At 39.2% G+C, this 21658-nt stretch overlaps 1 protein-coding gene across 1 annotated transcript in view; it reads right to left on the bottom strand.

Moving 5' to 3' along the window:
* Positions 1-21658, bottom strand: part of LOC129728618 (sushi, von Willebrand factor type A, EGF and pentraxin domain-containing protein 1) — a 254461-nt gene that overhangs the window by 96319 nt on the left and 136484 nt on the right. Inside the window, exons 2-5 of the mRNA XM_055687067.1 lie at positions 8483-8553; positions 8321-8424; positions 6709-8142; positions 6436-6638 (exon numbers count right to left, since the gene is read on the bottom strand). Of these exons, the coding sequence (XP_055543042.1) occupies positions 6436-6638; positions 6709-8142; positions 8321-8424; positions 8483-8553 (1812 nt within the window). The remainder of the gene's footprint in view (positions 1-6435; positions 6639-6708; positions 8143-8320; positions 8425-8482; positions 8554-21658) is intronic.

Below are 21658 nucleotides of genomic sequence, written 5' to 3'. Positions count from 1 at the left end.
GTAATAGCGATTGATTAAAAATCATCCCTGGTGGAATACAAAGTACGATGGCACATCTAACAGAGTTTGTAAGATTACTTCGGGCCGCCCAAAGCGCATGTATATAGTATTCATACCCTGTATCACGGATTTTAGTGCTAGCCCCGCAATTGTGCTGTACACTAAACAGTTGGCTGTGAAGTGTCACTTCGGCTACACAACCAGGTGAGCAATGTAACTCTATTTCTTTCGAACCCCTCTTCCAGGGTATCCAAGGTTCTCAGGGTCGGCCGATAGGACGAAAATATCAGTTGGGTTTTACATGCATTGTATATTTACGGAAAAGGGGGGGTTTAACCTGACTCTCCTATACTACGTGGCAAACTTTATGGAATCTAAGTACATGCATTTTTATCTTAGGTCTAATCACATGCTAATTATATACAATATCTTGGAAGATCTCTGCTACCGATGCTGGCTGCTCTGTAGCTCGGCAATCTATGCCGTCACGTCGACGATACCGCTGTCTGCTGGCTGTTTCCGCAACACTCCTCCTCCAAGGCTGCAACCATTGGGGAATTCAGCGAACCTTCACCGTCCCACGGCTCGTTCGCTCGTCTCGCTTATCAGTCCGGATCCAAATGCCTTCACTGACTGACGTACTGTCTACGCTTGGTGTTGATGGTAAAGATGGCGTAGCTTGTAGGTCGGTCGCTCGGAGGGCTTGCACGTGGCCAATGTACTACTCCTGCGACGAAGCGATACACCAAATTCTGGGTCCTGATTTGAACATAAAAGGCTCAATTAATCGCTTATAATTGCTATCAGCTCAACCTTCTGCCTAAGGTTATGCGGAGCTAGATAGGCTTACCTGATTGACCATCCTCATTTATTCTTTGAGGTTCACGTGCTCTAACACTAGCCCTTTGAAGGCTTTTCTGGGTTTTAGTTACTTAAATAAACTGAACTGGTCTCATCGAGCGATCAATTTGCAATGGCTGACGATAGCTCGCCAATATCGGATGTGCCTGATGATCCGCTACTCTTCGCTATTGCTCCGGGTTTCATCGGTTATGATTATAGCATCGCTGTTCTAAATCTAGGTGTTACGGCAGTGCGATATTCTTATGCCCCCCTGTGGTAACTTTAGCAGTTATCTCCGACGGCTTCTAACCGAAACGGTTACAGAAGACTGTGTATAAATAAAACAGAAGGTCGAGTTCCGAATCGGAATGTAGCACCAAGTCTTTGCTTTGCTTTTTGGTTCAAAAGCTACAATCTTTCATGGGCAGCCAGTAACGCAAATCTATGATTGTCGTGTAAAACCTAACTTGTTTACATCCTCCATAGTATCAATCATGCGCACATTCATGCAGTTAATGATTCCCTTATTGCACCAAAAATACTTGAAATCATGCGAAGAGCGGAAAGATTTTTCTGTATAAAAGATCATTCTGATATCCCTAATAATGTTCTCGTTTCTTGTTTCTGAAGGGTTGAGTGTGTTGAATTTTGCTGGGAGACGATCGACGTCAGGAACGTAGAAATGCGTCATGACAGCAGCAGCTGTTTTCGCTTGTTTTTCGTCGGTCTGGTTCCGCCACTGTTGTAGTGTAAATCACCGATGCCCGGGGAGACTACTCCACCCAGGAAATTATGACCCGTTGATTAATGGACTGGCGCCAACGGCTTTATTTCCCAATAAGATGGGAGGCATGATTTTGACGTAAATTTACGTCTTACTTTAGTAGGGTGCCATTCCGAAATATAGAAAATAGAGTAAAACGACGAAATGAAAGATTTCAAATGCTTACTACTTTGTTACCACTGAACAGATATAAGTCGTTGATATCTCGTTGTAGCACTTTTATACCTTTTGTTTTTGCAGTGATTGCTATTTATTTCTAGGAGAAAGGCAAAAAGTGCATTCCAGAAGCTTAAACCGCAAAAAATTAAAGATTATAGCTATTCAACCATTCATATGAATTTTGGTGCCCATATCCGTTACCAAAACGCGTCAACTTACGTAAGAATTCGCATCTTTCATTTTTCCGGTTTGAGCTTTTGGAGTGCACCTGTGTTGACCATTGTAATAGAATAAGAACATCCTGCAAGTGGCAATTCGCAATGACGAGGAATTGATCGAGCTTCTATACAGCATCATTAATTGCTCAGGGAGATGTTGTTCCGATCCAAGCTGTTCTGCTTTCGAAGAAAACAGGAATGAAGGCATTATAATTCGATTAAATCCTAGCTTTTGAGAAATTAAAACCAGCAACTCCTTTAAACGGCAACCACATGTTTTAAATTGCAGCAGTGAGTGAAACACATCAGTGTTACTACACTGCACACTGGGCCAGAAATGGAATCTAGTGGAACGAAATTAATAGCGCTCTCAGGGTTTGACCAATCGGTTTCCAGTTTTCTACAAAGTTTCTTGGTATAGTTAGAACTTCGTTTTGGATGTTCGGTTTAGTTCAGAATTTAGCCGCAAAGGTGGCGTTGCGAAGGTGGCGTCCATGAAACTTTACAGAATATACAAAACTCTAACTCTTGAAGTTTCAGAGATCTATGAGTTTTTATAAATTTACTCTGAATTTCACGTTTTATTGTGATAATTTTATGAGTTCACTCGAATTAATTTTTTACAATTTTTTTCTCGATAGAAACTGAATAAATACGTCGTTTTCCTCCGAGTACAGAAGTTTTTGAAATACTTAAGTAAAAATATTACACAAAATTTGAAAAAATACATAATTTTGTGAAGTAGATATCTCAGCGGGTAGCAAGTATTAGCGAACCATGATTTTTTCTAAAAATTGTCCATCAAAAAATCTTGATTTTCTGAAATTTCGAAGAAGTGTTTTTTGGTGTTTTTGGGATATTTCAGTTTGAATATAACCACAGGTTTCATGTAAAAATACAATTGCTATGTATTTATTGCATGGAATTAGAACTTCAACTTGACGCTCAGTTTAGTTCGCGATTTGACCGCATAGATGGCGCTTCGACAACAACTTTTTATTCTTACACGCTGGAGCATTGCAGTTTTCGACAAAGTTGTAGATTAGAAAATTTCATGTAACTTCGTTGAAGAAACAAAATTTCTGTCTCTTAATTTTTTTTGGAAATTTACGAGTTTTCTTTCAAAATTTCAGAAAATGAAGATTTTTTGATGGACAATTCTTAGAAAAAAAAAACAGGAGGGTTGTGTGCAAAGCCACGACCGCAAGGTTGAAGTAGAATACTTTTACAAGAGAGATAACCCGGCTGCTTGCGAGTCAGTCATTTTTTCTAGTAAATATACGTTAACTAATCAGATTAATCGAATTTTGCGCTTCAACAAGGATTGACCATTTTCAATAATATAGTAAGTTGCTTGTCATGGTTGGGGATTAACAATTTTTGAATTTTGAGATGAAATTTTTCCTGATGTCGTGCTCATGACTGAAGGAAAAGATAATTCAGTACGTTCTGAGACACGGAAATTAAGTAAAATTTATAACTTTTACAAATTCAAAAATGTAAATTAGCTCAAGAGAAAATATTAACGCTTTAATCATCAGGTTTTTATTTCATCCTGGAAAGGACAATTTGTTGTTCAATTTAGTATCGGATAAGATGCCGATTACATCTTTGCGTTATCACTGACAATGCGAACAAAGTATTCGTTGTGAAACTAGACGGCTCACGTGTTGTCAAAATGAGTCAACTTTTCATTGAATGCATTTACTAGTGCCCACTATCGCACAGAGACTGCATTTCACTAAAGTGTCTCACTGCATCAGCCGCTATTGATGCTGAGATCCGCTGCAACTAGTGCGCTATCCATAGCCATGCCACAGTTGTGGCTGCTTTACGCTGCCATTGATATCCGCTGTCCCTGCATCAGCTGGCCCAGCTGCTGTAGTTGCTGAAATCCGCTATCCATTACCACTTCACAGCTGTGGCCGCTTTCCGCTATCGCTGATATCCACTACACTGCTAGTGCTGCTGTTAAAGGAGAACGACTGCTGTTGTCGCTGTCTAGAACTATTATGATCGGCTTCGGCTGAAACAAGCTCTTATATAGGCCAAATAGCATGTTTTAAATTGCAAGGTATATGCTTCTGTCGACCGTGCTTGGGAAGCAATCATATAACGACCAATCAGAAGTCGAATTTTTCGTTTTGACAAGGCTTGACTATTTTCAATAGTACAATAGTGTGAATAATAAAATTACAATTATCTTATTTTGGAAATAATCTTAGAAGATTTTCCAATCTATTGCTGCAAGAACGAAGGAAATCCATCGAATACTAACCGATTTATTAGCATTTGAAATTGGACATATTTTTCACTTTTTTCGGTTTTAGATTTTCATTTCACATCCCTATGTAGCCGAACTTCCTGAGAGAAGTATTCTACTTCAAAACATGGTTTGCTAATACTTGCTACCTGCTGAGATATCTACTTCACAAAATTATGTATTTTTTCAAATTTTGTGTAATATTTTCACTTAAGTACTTCAAAAACTTCTGTACTCGGGAGAAAACGACGTATTTATTCAATTTGTATCGAGAAAAAAATTGTATTAATTCGAGTGAACTCATAAAATTATCACAATTAAACGTGAAATTCAGAGAAAATTTATAAAAACTCGTAGATCTCTGAAACTTAAAGAGTTAGGAGTTTTGTATATTCTGTAAAGTTTCATGGAATTTAGAGATCTACAGCTTTGTCGAATACCGCAAAGCTCTAGCGTGTAAGGGAAAGAAGTTGGCATCGCAACGCCACCTTTGCGGCTAAATTCTGAACTAATTCGAACATCCAAAATGAGGCTCTAACTATACCAAGAAACTTTGTAGAAGATCGGAAACCGATTGGTCAAACTCTGAGAGCACTATTAATTTCGTTCCGCTAGATTCCATTTCTGGCCCAGTGTGCATTGGGCTACTGTGAAATTTGCATCCATGAAAATTGATTGCTTCTTGTGATCGACAGTTTTCGGCGGAGTAAATAAATTAAACTACATTTGCCAGTTTGTCCGTACGTTTCGAGTTACTACTGGCTTTCACTCATCATCAGCGGACTAAACTTTACGACTTACTGTACACACCACAACTACTATTTTGACGCTAAAATCTCAGCGTTTTACAGAACTCAGTTGACAGTATTCGAGCACCGTGCTGCCAAAATAAGCAGAACAGCTGAAAGTTTATATTTTGCGGAATATGTCCAGTAGGTGTCGCACAAGTTAGTCGGAACCACAATTTTCTTAGAATTTTGTATGCGGTGGTACGGCTGTTTGTCTGTGATTTCATTACGGGTTAAGGGTTTATTCATAACTTGTACACTTTTGGATGAACCGACAATTGAGTCATATTCGTTTCATTTCCATCGCTCAATCATCGATGTCTGTCAATGTAATTTTTTAAAAACATATCGTTTACTGCAGCACATCGTCACGCTCAGTGATATATGTCTTGGACTTTCAATATATATTGGTGGCTTGAATTATATTTAGGGTAAGAAAAGGATAGTGAAGTTCTATCGTGTTTTTCTATTTCATGTTTTCAACCATTATTTGGCGAAAAAATGTTTTTTTATTTCGTCAAATGCTGCAAAAATCAGTTTCACGGCAACATTGCACAGTGAAACCACTATACTATTTTTCGAATGTAAACCAGGATAATAGAAACAAAATCATCATCGATGTTTTATATTGCAGCGCGTGCACTGTCAAATGATACCTAAGTTCGAACCCTTGCGGTGAAAACGGTAGGGCACATGTGCGATTGTTATTAAAAAAAATTGTTTTTTTAAGTGACAAGGAAGAACGATTATGTAAATAAATTTAGAAAATCTATACCGAGCGTCTTAGCAGAGTGATTTAAGAAATCAAAGACATAGTTATCGGTTTCCGTTATACTCTACTGGAAAACTTTCTAGTAGAGTATAACGGAAATCGATAACTATTTCTTTGATTTCTATGTAAATAAAGAGAAAATGATCAACTTTAGGAAAAAATTTTTTTGCAAGTACTCTGCATATTTTGAGTATATTTGTAAGAGCCAGCATTATCCAGTTCATTTTAAATGAGTCAATGAAATTATCTTTTATTTTATTCCCCTATTCACAAATATTGTTATTGTTGATCATTTCTACAAACTTTATTCTTGTTCTCGTTATTCTTTGCCTTTTGAATAGGCAAACACAATTGACCTTCTTCTAGAACTAGTGTAGACGCTTTCATTTGAGAAAATGCTAATTTTGACCAAGTTCTCATCTTGCCGTATAAATGCTGCTGTGAGAACGGAATGATTTTATCTAACATATTTTTGTGGAAATAGATGAGGCTAAGATCACAGTTGATGTGGTGCAGAAACCGTCGAATAAGGATCATATTGTCTGCGTATGCGTTTCAAACAATAAAATCACCACTAAATAAATAATCAGTCACTTGAAATATCCCACCTTGACAGTTTGGAATATAGTCGATGCTCCATGTTCCTCCAGATAGGCACGTTGTCACAATTTTGTTTTTACCGGTGGCGAATTCTTGCCCAGTTAGGCACGTAAATGTGATATCTGTGCCGAACGCTGTATCGCGACTGGAAGCTATAGCTCCTATGCCAGGTTTCAATTCAGGACAATCAGCGGAAAATTCACCCAACCATCTGCAATTGGATAGGTCATTTAAAATTGCTAAGGAGTTCAGTTATTGGTAATTTTTATTATACAGCTTACCCTTTATTATTGTGTAACGCATCGGTTACAAATTTGATCAGCATGTTTCCAGAGGATGCAGTCAGTGTAATCTTTGGTAGAACATCTCCTGTAAAACCTTCTGATGGATGTAAGCGCAGTCCTGATGTTGATGAACCATCATAAATCCGTACTTTATCACTTTTATGAACATTGAAATATTTGAATCGTAAGGAGAGTGGTCCGCCCAAAGGATTGATAATTTTAAAAAAACAATCTTGATTATTTGGATAGCTGCTCAGATCATAAGCTGGAGAATTAACTGTTCCATTCAAACTAGTTATTGTCGCTACGCAACCTTGAATATATTTTATGCTGAATCCTTTTTTGGTTTCGCCCAACGCTGTTTTGAAGAATATATAGAATTTATTACCAGTTGATATAAGAACCTTATTTCGATCGTCTATTTTATTTCCAGTTAGACGAGCTACTGCTTTACTATGAGGATTGTCTCCATCGCGAATTAGAATATAGTCTATTTCGTCGTTAAGATACATGTCGTTTATTTCCATTGAAATCACGCGTCCATTTTGTGCTTGAATTATGTATAAACATTCCAGACCACCTGGATAGCTCTTCGGAAAACCAGGACTGTTAAGGGTTTGACTTTGTGTAGTTGCCAGTAATGTTCCGCCACAAATCTGATGTTCGGTTTTCCAGGTGGCTCTAAATCCTTTTCTTTCGACGCTTCCATCTGATGTGAATTTAACTATCATAAAGTTTGAGGCAGTAATGAAAGGTTTACTACTCAAATCACTTTTTCCAGATAATGTAGCTAATGATATAGCTCTATCCTCAGTTCTACCACCAACAAGTATTTGTACTAAGTCAAAATTTTTCTCGGTATCAAATTCTTGAAATTGTAGTATAATGTTTGTTCCCTGAGGGCCCTCCAAAGTCCACTTACAGTTGCTTAGAGCAGGATATTTTTGAGGAAAACTGGGTGTTTCGATAACATCACCTCCAGATTGCATGTGGAACTGGCATACATTTGGGCAATCTAACTCGTCGCTGCCGTCGCCACAGTCATCGTGGCCATCACATTTGAATGCTTGGTTGATACAAGCACCATTAGAACACTGAACCGAGTTTTGAGGGCAGGCAGGCCGTTTACACATAAACGGTAAAAGATTTTCACAAGTTTCTAGCTTCCAGGATTGCATATTTTTTTCATTAGAAGCAGCAACACATTCTCCTCCTTCTGGATCTGGTTGTTGAAGTGACCAGAAACCAGAATATTGTGAAACCAATCCTCCTGCTGTCGATTCTAATGTATTAGTCCTTAAGTCATCTAGAGTAGCAAGACCTAACCAATACATGTTCGCAGTTCTACCTCTAGATTCACCAAAAAGGGCAATTTCACGGGTGGCTTCATTTTCTTCAAATGATTCTATAGTTGCAAGCTCGGCACCGTACCTGAAATATATATACTTAGTTTATTTATCAAAACACGTGGATATAGTGTAAATTAAAAATTATCGATGAAAATTTAATTTTAGTTTATTTACTTTAGAAAAAAAAAAACAACGTTTTCGAAAGTATCGTTACTCAGAAAAAGTCCAAGTGCAAAAAAAAGAGAAATCGAAAACGTTACCTTTTGCATATTTCGGCGGACTTTTCCCATGAATGTTTTACGCTGAAATATTTAAAGCATCTCGTTCCTTGTAGTTCCCAATTCGCTGGACATGAAAATGGATCCTTAAAATCGAAAATTTAGTGTAATTGTTTCGTTCGATGAGTTAAGGTATCATATTACCTCTGATAATACTGCTGCGAATGTTGTAGCTAACCATATTAGAGTGCGTGCTGTAAATTTATACATGTTTTCTGTAATTACAAAGAAGTATAGAATGTGATAAAAACAGATAACATAGCATGCTGTTGGTTTTTCATGAATAAATAAAAATAAGCTTAATGAAAATAAAGTAATCTTTCCATATAGTAGAAATATAAACAGCCCTATTGATTTTGTCTTGATAAATGATAAGTGACACATTTTTTAATGTATGTCTGAAGGGCACCGGATACAAAAGAGCCCCTGGGACCCATACATGATATGGAGTTAGCAGGTACCGTTCGAAAAATTAGTACCTAGCGAATGCAAGTTCTTCACTTTGATAGGACAGGTGAGTTGGCGTTTCAATTACAAGGATGCAGAAGTGGTTAATATCACATACGACACTTCCGATGTTCTTAAAATCAGGTCCAATAAATCGCTATGCTGTTCCTTATCTTGCAAAGCAGTAAGCGTTTTACTGCCCTCGATCCAGGTACCGTGAAATCGAATTCGGCGCGTTCCGTTTTAAGGGGTAATATCCATCAAAAAATTTGTTTCTTGATAATTTATATTGGCTTAAATCATGCTAAAACTATTTAGAAAAATTCGTTTAAATCAATGTTAACCGAACAACTTTTACGCTCCAAAATTAAATTTTTCGTTTATATCGGCGATGCTCTTTTTTTTAATTTCGAGGCTTTGTAAGCTAGTAGACGTTACGTTTTTACTAACAATACTCAGAGGGAGATATATGCGAAGAGAGTATTGTGAGCCAAACGAACATGTTAAAATCCGAGCCAAACGAACAAAAAAGGTTTGATTTTGAGATATACCAATTATAACTGAAGTAATGGCCGTTTCCCCGAAACGCTATTTCTTTGCAGAGGCTTGCGGTAATCTTGATAGAGACTCAGCGGATCAACCGAAATCAAAAAACTCATATTATTTCATTAGTTTAGAAGTGTGCCGGGTCCTTGAGCGATCGCTTTTATGAGTATTTTGTTTTCAGTGCAAACGGGAACGTTTTTCCCAAAAAATGCACGTTTTGAGCGCAAAAAATTGCATTAAAAAAATTTTTGCGGCAAAATGTAACTGTATGTTTCAAAAAGCGATCGTTCAAGGACCGGCGAATTTTATAACGAAAATAAAAAAAAAAAGATGAAGGAAATCGGTTCAGTAGTTTTCCCGCAATCAGGATCACGGCAAGGTCATTTTCCGGAAAAAACTATTCCGAGATAATCGCGTGTAAAGTTTCAAGTTTAGCTTATGCGGCCGTGGCGAGGCGCGTTGCAAATCGCTCTAACTTTCTTCCTATTACTCAGATCTTTATGAAAATTTGTGGAAATATTCTCAAGATGTTGTATTTGAAGGTAATGTAATAAAAAATTTTCCGGTTTTTTGAAAACTAAAAAGGTATATAACCCCTTAAGACTTTATTTGTCAGGTGAATTATATCAAATACAATTACAAATTTTTAATTTTTTGTTTAGTTTATAACAAATGTATGTGCATGAAAAAAATCGTTTTTTCAAATTCATGCACCTTTTAGCAAAAAATTCAAATTTTTCTGTTGTCTCCCAATGTCGAACGACGATCAAATGAGGGAAAAATTAGAAAATTTCATCTCGCGGGCTAAAGTAAACAGACTTGATATATCAATATTTTCGTTTCCTCAGCACCTGCGACTGATAGTTTTAGTTCAAAAGTCATCATTTGCTATGAACGTATCGAATACACTGTAACAAGAAGATAAATTCATTAAAACAGAATTCACTGGTTAACGGGGGACTCTATTCTGTAAGGTCAAAAAATAATAAATTTTCGTGATTGTCTTTTGGATATTTAGAGTAAAGTGATGTGTTCGGGTATTTTGGCTATTGATTAAGATACATTTGAAGATATATTTTGCATATCCTGGATACAAATATAGTGAGTATTACGTATCATTTTTTTTTTTGGCCAACCCTCTCCCAACCCTGCAGGTATGTCAGTGCAATGTCAAGGGCAGATCACGCACGATCGCTCGATCATTAGAGAAAAGAGAATCAACCGTTGCTGCGCGTTTCTATATACCGAGTGTCAAATTAATTTTCCTATGATCCTACTACTACTAGGGGTAAGCGGGGTAAGACCGCCCCCTTAAGCAATTCTGTTTATAGAAAAAAAAGTTGCAGCTGCAATTTCATTTTTTCTTCGCTAAAAGGTTCTTCTATTCAATACCCGCATTTAAAAAATAAGAACCGAAATATTTTTGTTTATTTTCCAGCTTTTTTTTTAAATTTTAAAAATTCGTTGAAAATGTGCAGATCTTTTTCATGCGGAGTAAGCCCGCCCACCAGCGGGGTAAGATCGCCCTCCATTTTTTGAGGATAAACAATATTTTTAGGGCCAAAACGGTTGATTCTATCGGTATAGTGTCTCTGACAAAGTTGTAGATGGTATTTTTTTCTTTTTAAATAAAACATACACTGTGAAAAATCTGAAAAAAAAAATTTTTCTAAGTTTCAACTTATTTTGTTTTCTGATTATTCAAGTTCAAATCAATGTTTAGGTAACTTTTTTGGTTTTCAAAACAAATAGATTTTTCAGAATTGGGGTTTTTCAAGATATTGAATTCATAATATACCTATCTTTAAGCTAAAAATTAAAACTCATTAAACCTATCTGTATGATTCGTTTGAAGACCTATTATCTATAGAAAAATACTAATAATTATTATTTCTTTTGTTTATATTTTCAATTTTCGATGTTTTTTTTTTGAAGAACAAAATTACCAACGACTCTATACACCAAATAAACCGTAAAAAAAATTCTTCACAAAAATTGAGCTCTTAATATTTCTATTACTCCATGATCCAACAACCATAAAATTTTATCTTACCTTTTGTAGATTTTATAGGCAAAAACATGTTTTTTTCAAAAAAAATTGAAAAAAAAATATTTTTAAAACTATTTCTATATTTTTTCTTTAAATTTTTTTAGAGTGTGTACTTTTTTCGAAAGTAAAAAACTACTATTTTCAATTCTGCCGGAGACGTCATACCTATCAAACACACCGTCCTGGCTCTAAAATTATTTTGGTTCATTAACACCATTTTACACAGGTTTACTTTTTTCAAAAATGAGTCTTGTTAAAATATATTACTAGAAAAGCTTAAACCACATCGAAAATGGTCGATTAACATCGATGTCTTATGTGGCTTGAAGTTGCTTTACTAATCCTGTAAATATTCCCTTTGTAGTGTCGAGGCATTTGGGTCTTGAAGTAAAACAACAAGCAGTTGGATTCGTGGCGGTTTTACCTCTTGTATAGTGGGCGACTTTACCCCCAGTGGAACATTTTCATATTTGACCGAAAAAGTAGTCAAAATTAGAAGATTACTCACGGCCTTCGATATTTCCGAAAGAAGATAGATTCAGGCAAGCGATTAAACGTATATTCACGAACAAAACAATAGATTTTTAGACTGAAAAACCTTAAGTCCCGTTGCCGCAAAACAATAGCGCATTGACTGGTTGCCAGCTGAATGGTTGTTTTTGATTATTTCTGCGACCGTTCGTGCACTATCAAAACAGAAAGGGGTGCAAAATGTTATGTAATTATACTGTAATAGACACGTTGAAGAAATTTTTCAATTATTTTATAACTTGGTAGTAAAACTACGGTGGGCGGTCTTACCCCGCAGGGCGGTCTTACCCTGTTTACCCCTACAAGTTATTATTATAAATTAAAGTGCTAGGTAATAGCTTCTTGATAATAATTTGTAAACCTATGCTTATTATGTAAACTTAATCTAGATCTTAACAGTTACACTAAATCAGAGGTTCAACCAATTTTATAACCTCTTTCTTCACGTGCTTATTGGTAAGAGAAATCGAAGGAAATTATATGAAGTTTAAACAAATTTTTGCACCAATCTATCAGGCAATTATCTAAAGGGCGCTAGAACTTCTGCGAAGAGCAAAAGCAGAATAATTTACAGAACCAGATATTAAAAGGGAGACTAAACGTGAGTCACATAATTTGATACATATATATATATATATATATATATATATATATATATATATATATATATATATATATATATATATATATATATATATATATATATATATATATATATATATATATATATATATATATATATATATATATATATATATATATATATATATATATATATATATATATATATATATATATATATATATATATATATATATATATATATATATATATATATATATATATATATATATATATATATATATATATATTAACCTAAAAATTGTTAAACCTAAAATATAAGAGTCAAAACTAGAACCTAATGCCATTTATACATCTACTTATTAGGAAAATTATATTCTCCTATTCTAACGGATTACGTGTTTCATTTCCGTACCGGAGAATCATAATTTCGGAAATCCCGGTTGAATTAAATTCAACATAATATAATTATCGTTTATCGAAATCTATCGGTTCGCAAGCGCTATGTCAAATCGTGGTCGAAAGTCTGGCGGTGGTAGAAAAGGTGCTAAATTGCTATCTGCCGTAAGTGATGAGGTCAATGATGGTAAAGAAGATAAACGTGGTAATGATAATGATGATGTGGTGTTAGTTGACGAGAGCGAAATGATCGTCGACGGACGAATCTGCAAGAGTTGTGAATATCAGGACAAATCGGACGAAATAGTTAAATGTGATCAATGCGACGGATGATATCACTACGATTGTGTTGGAGTTACAAGCGAAGTTGTCAACAAGAGCTGGAGCTGCACTAACTGCAAGACCGCACAGTGGGCTCAGCGATCTACGATAGTTTCGAATAAAACTTCACCGTTAAAAAATTCCGAACGCAATCACAAACCCAAGCGCGCTTCGTCTCTGAGGGAGCCTGGCCGTAACACTGCAGTTAACACATCTAGAGATGATGCTGTTTTAGCGAAATCCGATCCGCTGCAAGTAATGACCAACTATACATCGAGCCTGATAGCGCCAAAAATATCAATACAAATGCTCACACAACGACCGATAAGTAACCAGTCCAAATCGAAAATACCCGAGTCGATTTCTCAGCTCGAACATCAAAACAACACTAGAAGAGAGAATCTTCACGTACCATCGGAGAATGTATTACCCGAAATAGAGTTAGAGAAATCGCTCTCTGAAATGTCGTGCACGTCGTCTCAACGGTCCGCTCGTAATCGTGCTAGATTGCAGCTGATGATATTGGAAGAAAAACGAAACTTTGATAAGCAACAAGCAGAACGGCGGCGGGCCGTTGAACAGGAAGAAGCCGAGAAGTATGAGGCTTTCTTAGCCAACAAATATAAAATTTTGGAGGAATTGGCTAATGAAAGTGGTAGATCAAGCCAATGCTCTAGTTCTATCCTTTCTCGAAGTCGAGTAGATGAATGGGTTGGCTCAGTGAGCCGCAATCAGCGACAGCAAGAAGAGCCGCTCCAACATGAAATGCAAGATCGTTATACACAGGCAGCAATTCACCGTAGCTCGATCGATACCCATCCACAAGTAGGAAAAAACTCGTTGCCATTCAGGCGCCAACAATTACTGGTAACGAATTTAAATCCAGCGAATCCATACCAACAATCAGAGCGAAGGCGGTCAGGAGCGCAGCGATTCCTCAATCAACGCAAGTGCTTTTTCAAACTGACGAACGTTCGGGATAAAATACCACGCGTTTTGGCAAACCGATTATTGATTCGGTGCAAAGTAGTCGCAACGGTCGATTTTCTTTAAACTCAACGTTTATCGAAGACGATTGTGATGATTTCCAGATTTCTCGATCGCAGATAGCGGCCCGTCAGGCCGTTTCAAAAGATTTACCCTTGTTTTCCGGCAATCCCGAAGATTGGCCCATCTTCCTATCGATGTTTAATAGCACCACAGCTATGTGCGGATTTACAGAAGAGGAAAATCTCATTCGATTGCAACGAAGCTTAAAAGGGAAAGCTTATGAAGCTGTTAAGTGCAGGCTTATGCAACCGGGTAATGTGCAAGGCATAATTAATACTCTCCGAATGCTTTACGGTCAACCTGAAGTGTAATACATTCGTTGATCCCAAAAATTAGCGCACTACCAGCGATTCGAGACGACAAATTAGAAATGTTGGTTGATTTTGCCGTGAGTGTCCAAAATTTCTGTGCAACTGTCGAATCATGTGGCTTAGTGGAGTACATGTACAATGTTACGCTTTTACACCAGCTCGTTAGTAAATTACCAGCATCCCTTAAATTGAGCTGGGCGCAGCATCGGAAAGGATAGTCACATGTAAACTTGGCAGTTTTTAGCGATTTTATTTATTCTCTCGCAGAGGCAGCTAGCTCTGTCTCATTTTCCACCGTTTTACCTGACTTGGCACCGTCCCGCAGCGAATTTCGCCACAAAAAGGGAAATACATATTTGAACGTTCATTCGGAATCTACTGTACATTGTGAACCGAAACCAGATAAGATGTTGAAACCATCGAAAGAGTCTGCGTCACAATTCGCGAAACAGGCGTGTATGGTTTGCAAAAATAGTTGCAAAACTCTGGATAGGTGTAAACAATTCCGGGAACTTACGCGAGACGCTAAATGGGCCGTAGTTAGAGAGTTCGGGCTTTGCCGCACATGTTTTGGCCAGCACAAAGGAAGCTGTAAGGCCAAACCATGTAGAAAGGATGGCTGTTCGTACCGACACCACGAGCTTTTACACAACGATCAAATCAGCGGTAGAGCAACGTATAACAGTCAAAGTGAAGCTAAACCAGCTTCTCAACCGCTACCATCAGCTCTGGCCAAAACTGCAACGTTCATAGAGCAACGTCGAGTTCTGTGCTCTTCTGATACATGCCGGTAGTACATTTTAGATCCAAAAAAGCCGTGCATACCTATGCCTTTTTAGATGAGGGCTCAGATGTAACATTACTCGATGGAGAGCTAGCAGACGAATTACAGCTGCGTGGGACAGTGAAACCACTATGCATCTGTTGGACAGGAGGAGCGCATCGCACCGAGAATAGTTCGCATGTTGTGAATCTGGAAATTGCACCGCTACATAATGAAACTAAACGATTTGCTTTACGAGATGTCCGCACCGTAAAGCAGCTACTGCTACCATGTCAAACGCTGGATGTGGCTGAGCTTCAGCAGTTATATTTTCACCTTAGAGGTGTTCCTATCAAGTCATTCACCAACATTCGACCGCGTATCCTGATCGGTTCGAGCCATGGTTACCTGGGACTAACGAGAAAAAGCCGTGAAGGAGTACTGGGTCAGCCAATAGCCATGAAATCGCGTCTTGGTTGGACCATATGCGGTTCGATACGTCCTGATGTGATACCCAGTCCTTTCCAATACACGTTTCACGCACACGGGTGTAGCGAACAAACTGATGAGGATCTGCATCAAGCCGCGAAAGAATACTTCATTTTGGACAGTTTCGGAGCGGCCAAGACAGACAAAATACTCCGATCGCCCGATGATGAGCGAGCACAGTCCCTTCTAGAAACACTCACGCGCTTTAACGGCGAGCGATATGAGACTGGATTGCTTTGGCGATACGATGAGGTACGCCTCCCCAACAGTCGTGAAATGGCATTACGGCGCCATCAAGGGTTAGAAAAAAGAATGCAGAAGGATCCCCAACTAGCTACTGTACTAAATCAGAAAATCGCCGATCTCATAGCCAAAGGGTACGTTCGTAAGCTCTCTGATGATGAAGTCACATATAATTTCGTCCCTGCCTGGTTTTTACCAATATTCCCAGTCACAAACCCGAACAAACCCGGGAAAGTTAGGATAGTGTGGGACGCAGCTGCTAAAGCATATGGAAAATCGCTTAATTCTGCACTGTTGAAAGGGCCGGATTTGTTATGCTCCCTCCTAGCGATTTTGCTACGATTTCGATTGCATACAATTGCAGTAACAGGTGACATACGTGAAATGTTTCACCAAGTGTTGATACGCGAAGAAGACCAACAATACCAGTGCTTCTTCTGGACAGACGAGAATAAAAACCTCTCAACCTATGTCATGAGAGTAATGACATTTGGCGCATGCTGTTCGCCAAGCAGCGCTCAATTCGCAAAAAATTTAAACGCGGAGCGATTTAAAACCGAGTTTCCGACAGCGTACGAAGCTATAACGAAATCACACTATGTTGATGATATGCTAATAAGTGTCGCGTCCGAGGAAGAGGCGATTCGAGTAGCTAAAGACGTTAAACACGTGCACGCACAAGGTGGATTTGAGATGAGGAACTGGCTCAGTAATTCACGAGCAGTTACCACAGCGCTACATGAAGAGAGAAAAGTAGAAAAATGTCTGGATTTGTCCTCGGAATTATCTGCCGAAAAAGTTTTGGGGAAGTGGTGGAACACAACTTTAGATTTTTTCACCTTTAAAATTGGTTGGACGCGCTACGATGCGACACTACTGAAAGGAACAAACGTCCCACCCAAACGAGAAGTGTTACGAATTCTGATGTCCATATACGACCCGCTCGGGTTGATCACTCATTTTCTATCTTACTTGAAGTTTCTGCTGCAGGAAATTTGGCGATCCGGCGTCGATTGGGACGAAGAGATAAACGACGACGCAGTCACTAAATGGCAAGAATGGCTGAACGTGCTGCCACAAGTCGAGAACGTCAAAACCGCCCGATGTTACTTCCCCAGTTTTCCAGTTAGCGAGGCCGATGAAATTCAGCTACATACGTTTGTTGATGCAGGGAAAAATGGAATGGCAGCCGTTTCGTTTCTGCGAACTATCAAAGACGGAAAGATTCACTGCTCACTTGTCGCTTCCAAGACGAAGGTAGCACCTTTGAAGCTCACGTCCGTTCCTCGTCTTGAATTACATGCGGCAGTAATTTGAACACGACTATCACTAACACTTCTAGATACGCTGTCGATAGGTATCACGAAAAAATTCTACTGGTCGGACTTCAGAGATGTTCTTTGCTGGATTAACTCCGACTATCGCCGGTACAGCCAATTCGTTGGCTTCAAAGTAACCGAAATCTTGGAAGCCACAGAAGCAAGCGAATGGCGCTATGTGCCAAGTAAATTAAACGTTGCTGATGATGCTACAAAATGGGCTGGGTGCCCTGACTTATCCGCTGAAAGCAGATGGCTAAATGGGCCGGATTTTCTCTGGACAACGACAGACGCATGGCCACAAATATCGATACGCAATGATTCCACTAACGTTGAGCTCACGGCAAACTGCCTCATCCACTGCACCATTCCAAAGCCATTCATCAAGGTTGAAAATTTTTCCAGCTGGAACCACATTAAAAGAGTATCAGCTTGGGTACTACGGTTTTCCATTAACTGTCGTTCCAAGCGCCGAAAGGAACCGATGCTGACAGGAGAACTCACCAACCGTGAACTGTGTTGTGCTGAAACACACCTACTTCTTATTGCTCAACGAGGAGGTTACCCTCAGGAATGGTTTGCTCTATGTAATGCAACAAATAGCGATCGAGCGCTTGTAAAATTCAGTCCGCTGTATAAGCTAATGCCGTGTTTGGATGGAAACGGCCTGATGCGAATGAGAATGAGAATAGGAGCCTGCCAGTTTGCCACGAACGATGCTAAAAAACCCATCATCTTACCTCGAAAACACCACATAACTGCTTTAAATGTGTCATATTATCATGAGAACTATCACCACAATAATCACGAAACTGTGATTAACGAAATACGCCAAAAGTTTCAAATTAGTCGTTTACGCACCTGCTATTTTCAAGCTCGCCGAAACTGCCAAAGATGCAAGAACGACCAAACGACACCGAAGCCACCCCTTCTGGCAGATCTGCCTCCCGGTCTGCCCCGTATGTTAAAGATTCCATCGTCACCAGGTGCTTTCATATTTTTGATATTTTCAATATTTTTTTTTTCTTCATCTATAATTTATTTGACACGGCAGAAATACAATTTAATGTTTAACGGCGCCAATTATATCTGGTAGCTTACTTTCTAAAGTATCTTAATAACTAAAAGCAAATTTTTTATCCCCGCTGCCGACTACGAGCTGAAACTAAATCTAACTTAAAGCTAGAATGTTTTGCATTTAAAGCACTGATTTGTTGCTTGATGGTTTTCCATTGCCATAGGTAAGCAGCATATTGAATATGTTCCGCTGCTGGGCCAAGATATTACGGACTGGCATATTGGGTTGTCTCCCTCGGGCCCTGAGAGTATCGTGTGGGTCTAGTTGCTGTTTCCGGATCCGGGGTCTTAACGTGTTCTTGTCGTTTGGTTGGATGTAGGCGGAAGGGAATAGGATTAAACTGGGGCGTGGATGGATTTCAGGAAAACGTATATAAGGGACATGTAGGATAGGTCTCGGCTCGCCAAGACATCACGAATAGGAACAGCCGGCTGTCTACCCTCGGCCTGAAGGGAAACTATTAATTTAGACCTGGCGTCACGGTGTACAGGGCATGACCAAACAACGTGCTCTATGTCGTGATAACCTTCACCACAGGCACAGATACCACTTTCCCCAAGCCCAACACGACGGAGATGCGCGTCAAATCTATAGTGATTGGACATAAGCCGGGACATCACGCAAATGAAATCCCGACTTACATCCAACCCCTTGAACCACGCGTTCGTCGACACCTTGGGGACTATGGAATGTAACCACCTTCACAATTCCCCTCTGGTCCAAGCATTTTGCCAACTGTTGATCGTATTCTGACGTACAAGTGCGAAAAATTCATTAAAGGCAATTGGTCTTTCATAAATATCACCGTTTGTTGCGCCCACCTTAGCCAAAGAATCCGCTTTCTCATTACCCGGTATCGAGCAGTGAGAAGGGACGCACGCTAAGGTAATCTGAAACGATTTTTCGGATAAAGCACTCAGATGTTCCCGTATTTTCCTCAGGAAATACGGAGAGTGCTTAACATCTTTCATCGATCGGAGAGCCTCAATGGAACTGAGACTGTCCGTAAAGATGAAATAATGGTCCGTGGGCATTTTTTCGATAATCCCTAGGGTGTACTGAATTGCAGCTAATTCTGCGACGTAAACAGAAGCAGGATTATCGAGCTTATTGGAGACGGTTAAATTGTTATTGAAAATACCGAAGCCAGTGGACCCATCAAGAAGTGATCCGTCAGTGTAGAACATATTTTTGCAGTTGATATTTTGATATTTATTGGAAAAATTTTTGGGGATCTGCTGCACGCGTAAATGATCCGGGATTCTACGAGTTTCTTCCACGAGATGTATCGAAAAACACAGTAGAATCAGAAGTATTTGATAAGTCGAATATTCGAAGAAGGGTTAATATTTTGGGACATGTGATTGAAATACAATGTCATAAAACGGGTTTGAGAATTAAGTTCGATTAACCTTTCAAAATTTTCAATCACGGGATGGTTCAAGACCTCACATTTGATAAGAATACGAGAAAACAGGCTCCAGAAGCGGTTTTTCAATGGTAGTACTCCAGGAAAGACCTCCAAACTCATCGTATGGGTCAACTGCATGCAACCTAAGGCGATACGCAAACAACGATATTGTATTCGCTCAAGTTTGATCTAATGTGTGTTTGCTGCGGAGCGGAAGCAGAAACACCCGTATTCAATAACAGACAATATCGTCGTTTGGTAAAGCCTTATAAGGTCTCCTGGATGGGCTCCCCACCATTGTCCGGTTATTGTACAAAGAAAATTCACTCTTTGTTGACATTTTATCATCAGATACCTCAGACAACCCCAGGTGCCTTTAGAGTCGAACCAGACACCAAGATATTTGTGTACCAAAACCTGAGAAATCGTTTTACCCATTAATTTTGTTTGAAGCTGAGCAGGTTCATGCTTCCTAGAAAAAACTACTATCTCAGTCTTCTCTGGAGAGAATTCGATACCTAGCTGTAAAGCCCAAGCAGACAAATTGTCCAAGGTATCTTGCATTGGTCCTTGCAAATCGGCAGCTTTGGCTCCTGTAACAGAGATTACACTGTCGTCTGCAAGTTGTCTTATCGTGCATGAATTTGCCAGACATTCGTCGATGACATTTACATAAAAGTTGTAAAGAAGGGAGCTTAAACATGAGCCCTGGGGAAGACCCATCTAGCTAATGCGAAAAGTTGCCAAATCGCCGTGCGTAAAATGCATGTGCTTTTCGGACAGCAAATTGTGCAAAAAATTGTTCAAAATTGGAGAAAATCCTTGTCGGTGAAGTTTATCCGAAAGAATGTCAATAGAAACGGAATCAAAAGCCCCCTTAATGTCCAAGAACGCAGACGCCATTTGTTCTTTGCGAGCATACGCCAGCTGAATATCTGTTGAAAGCAACGCAAGACAATCATTCGTCCCTTTGGCACGGCGGAAGCCAAATTGAGTATCTGATAGTAGACCATTTGATTCGACCCAGTGGTCTAAGCGACGGAGTATCATTTTTCCATCAATTTCCGCATACAGGATAGCATTGCAATCGGCCTATAAGAGTTGTGATCAGAAGCTGGTTTTCCCGGTTTTTGGATGGCGATCACCTTCACTTGCCTCCAATCCTGCGGTACAATGTTTTGCTCCAGGAACTTATTGAACAAGTTAAACAAGCGCCTCTTGGCATTGCCGGGTAGATTCTTCAACAAGTTGAATTTGATTCTATCTAACCCAGGCGCGTTATTGTTACAGGACAGGAGGGCAACTGAAAATTCTGCCATCGTGAAAGGTGATTCTATCGCGTCGTGGCCCGGAGACGCAACGCGAACAATGTTTTGCTCAGGAACAGAGTCCGGACATACTTTCCTGGCAAAATCAAATATCCACCGACTTGAAGACTCCTCGCTTTCGTTGACCGATACGCGATTCCGCATTCTTCGGGCTGTGTTCCAAAGAGTTCTTATCGATGTCTCCCTCGACGTCTCGTTCGCGAACCGACGCCAATATCCGCGTTTCTTTGCTTTAGCCAAGCTTTTAAGATTGGCATCAAGCTCCAAATACCGTAAAAAGTCGCCAGGTATACCTCCCTTCTGGAAGGCCAAAAACGCGTCGGATCTTTGCGTGTAGACATCGGAGCACTCTTGGTCCCACGACGGAGTGGGAGGCCACCGTGTGAGGTCATACGGAATGTCAATTGGTCGCATGCGAGTTGACCCGTTAGTAATTGAAATAAGAATAGGCA

This window comes from Wyeomyia smithii, chromosome 3 (assembly GCF_029784165.1).
Source record: "Wyeomyia smithii strain HCP4-BCI-WySm-NY-G18 chromosome 3, ASM2978416v1, whole genome shotgun sequence".
Taxonomy (NCBI): domain Eukaryota; kingdom Metazoa; phylum Arthropoda; class Insecta; order Diptera; family Culicidae; genus Wyeomyia; species Wyeomyia smithii.
This window is presented reverse-complemented; position numbering and strand designations above follow the sequence as displayed.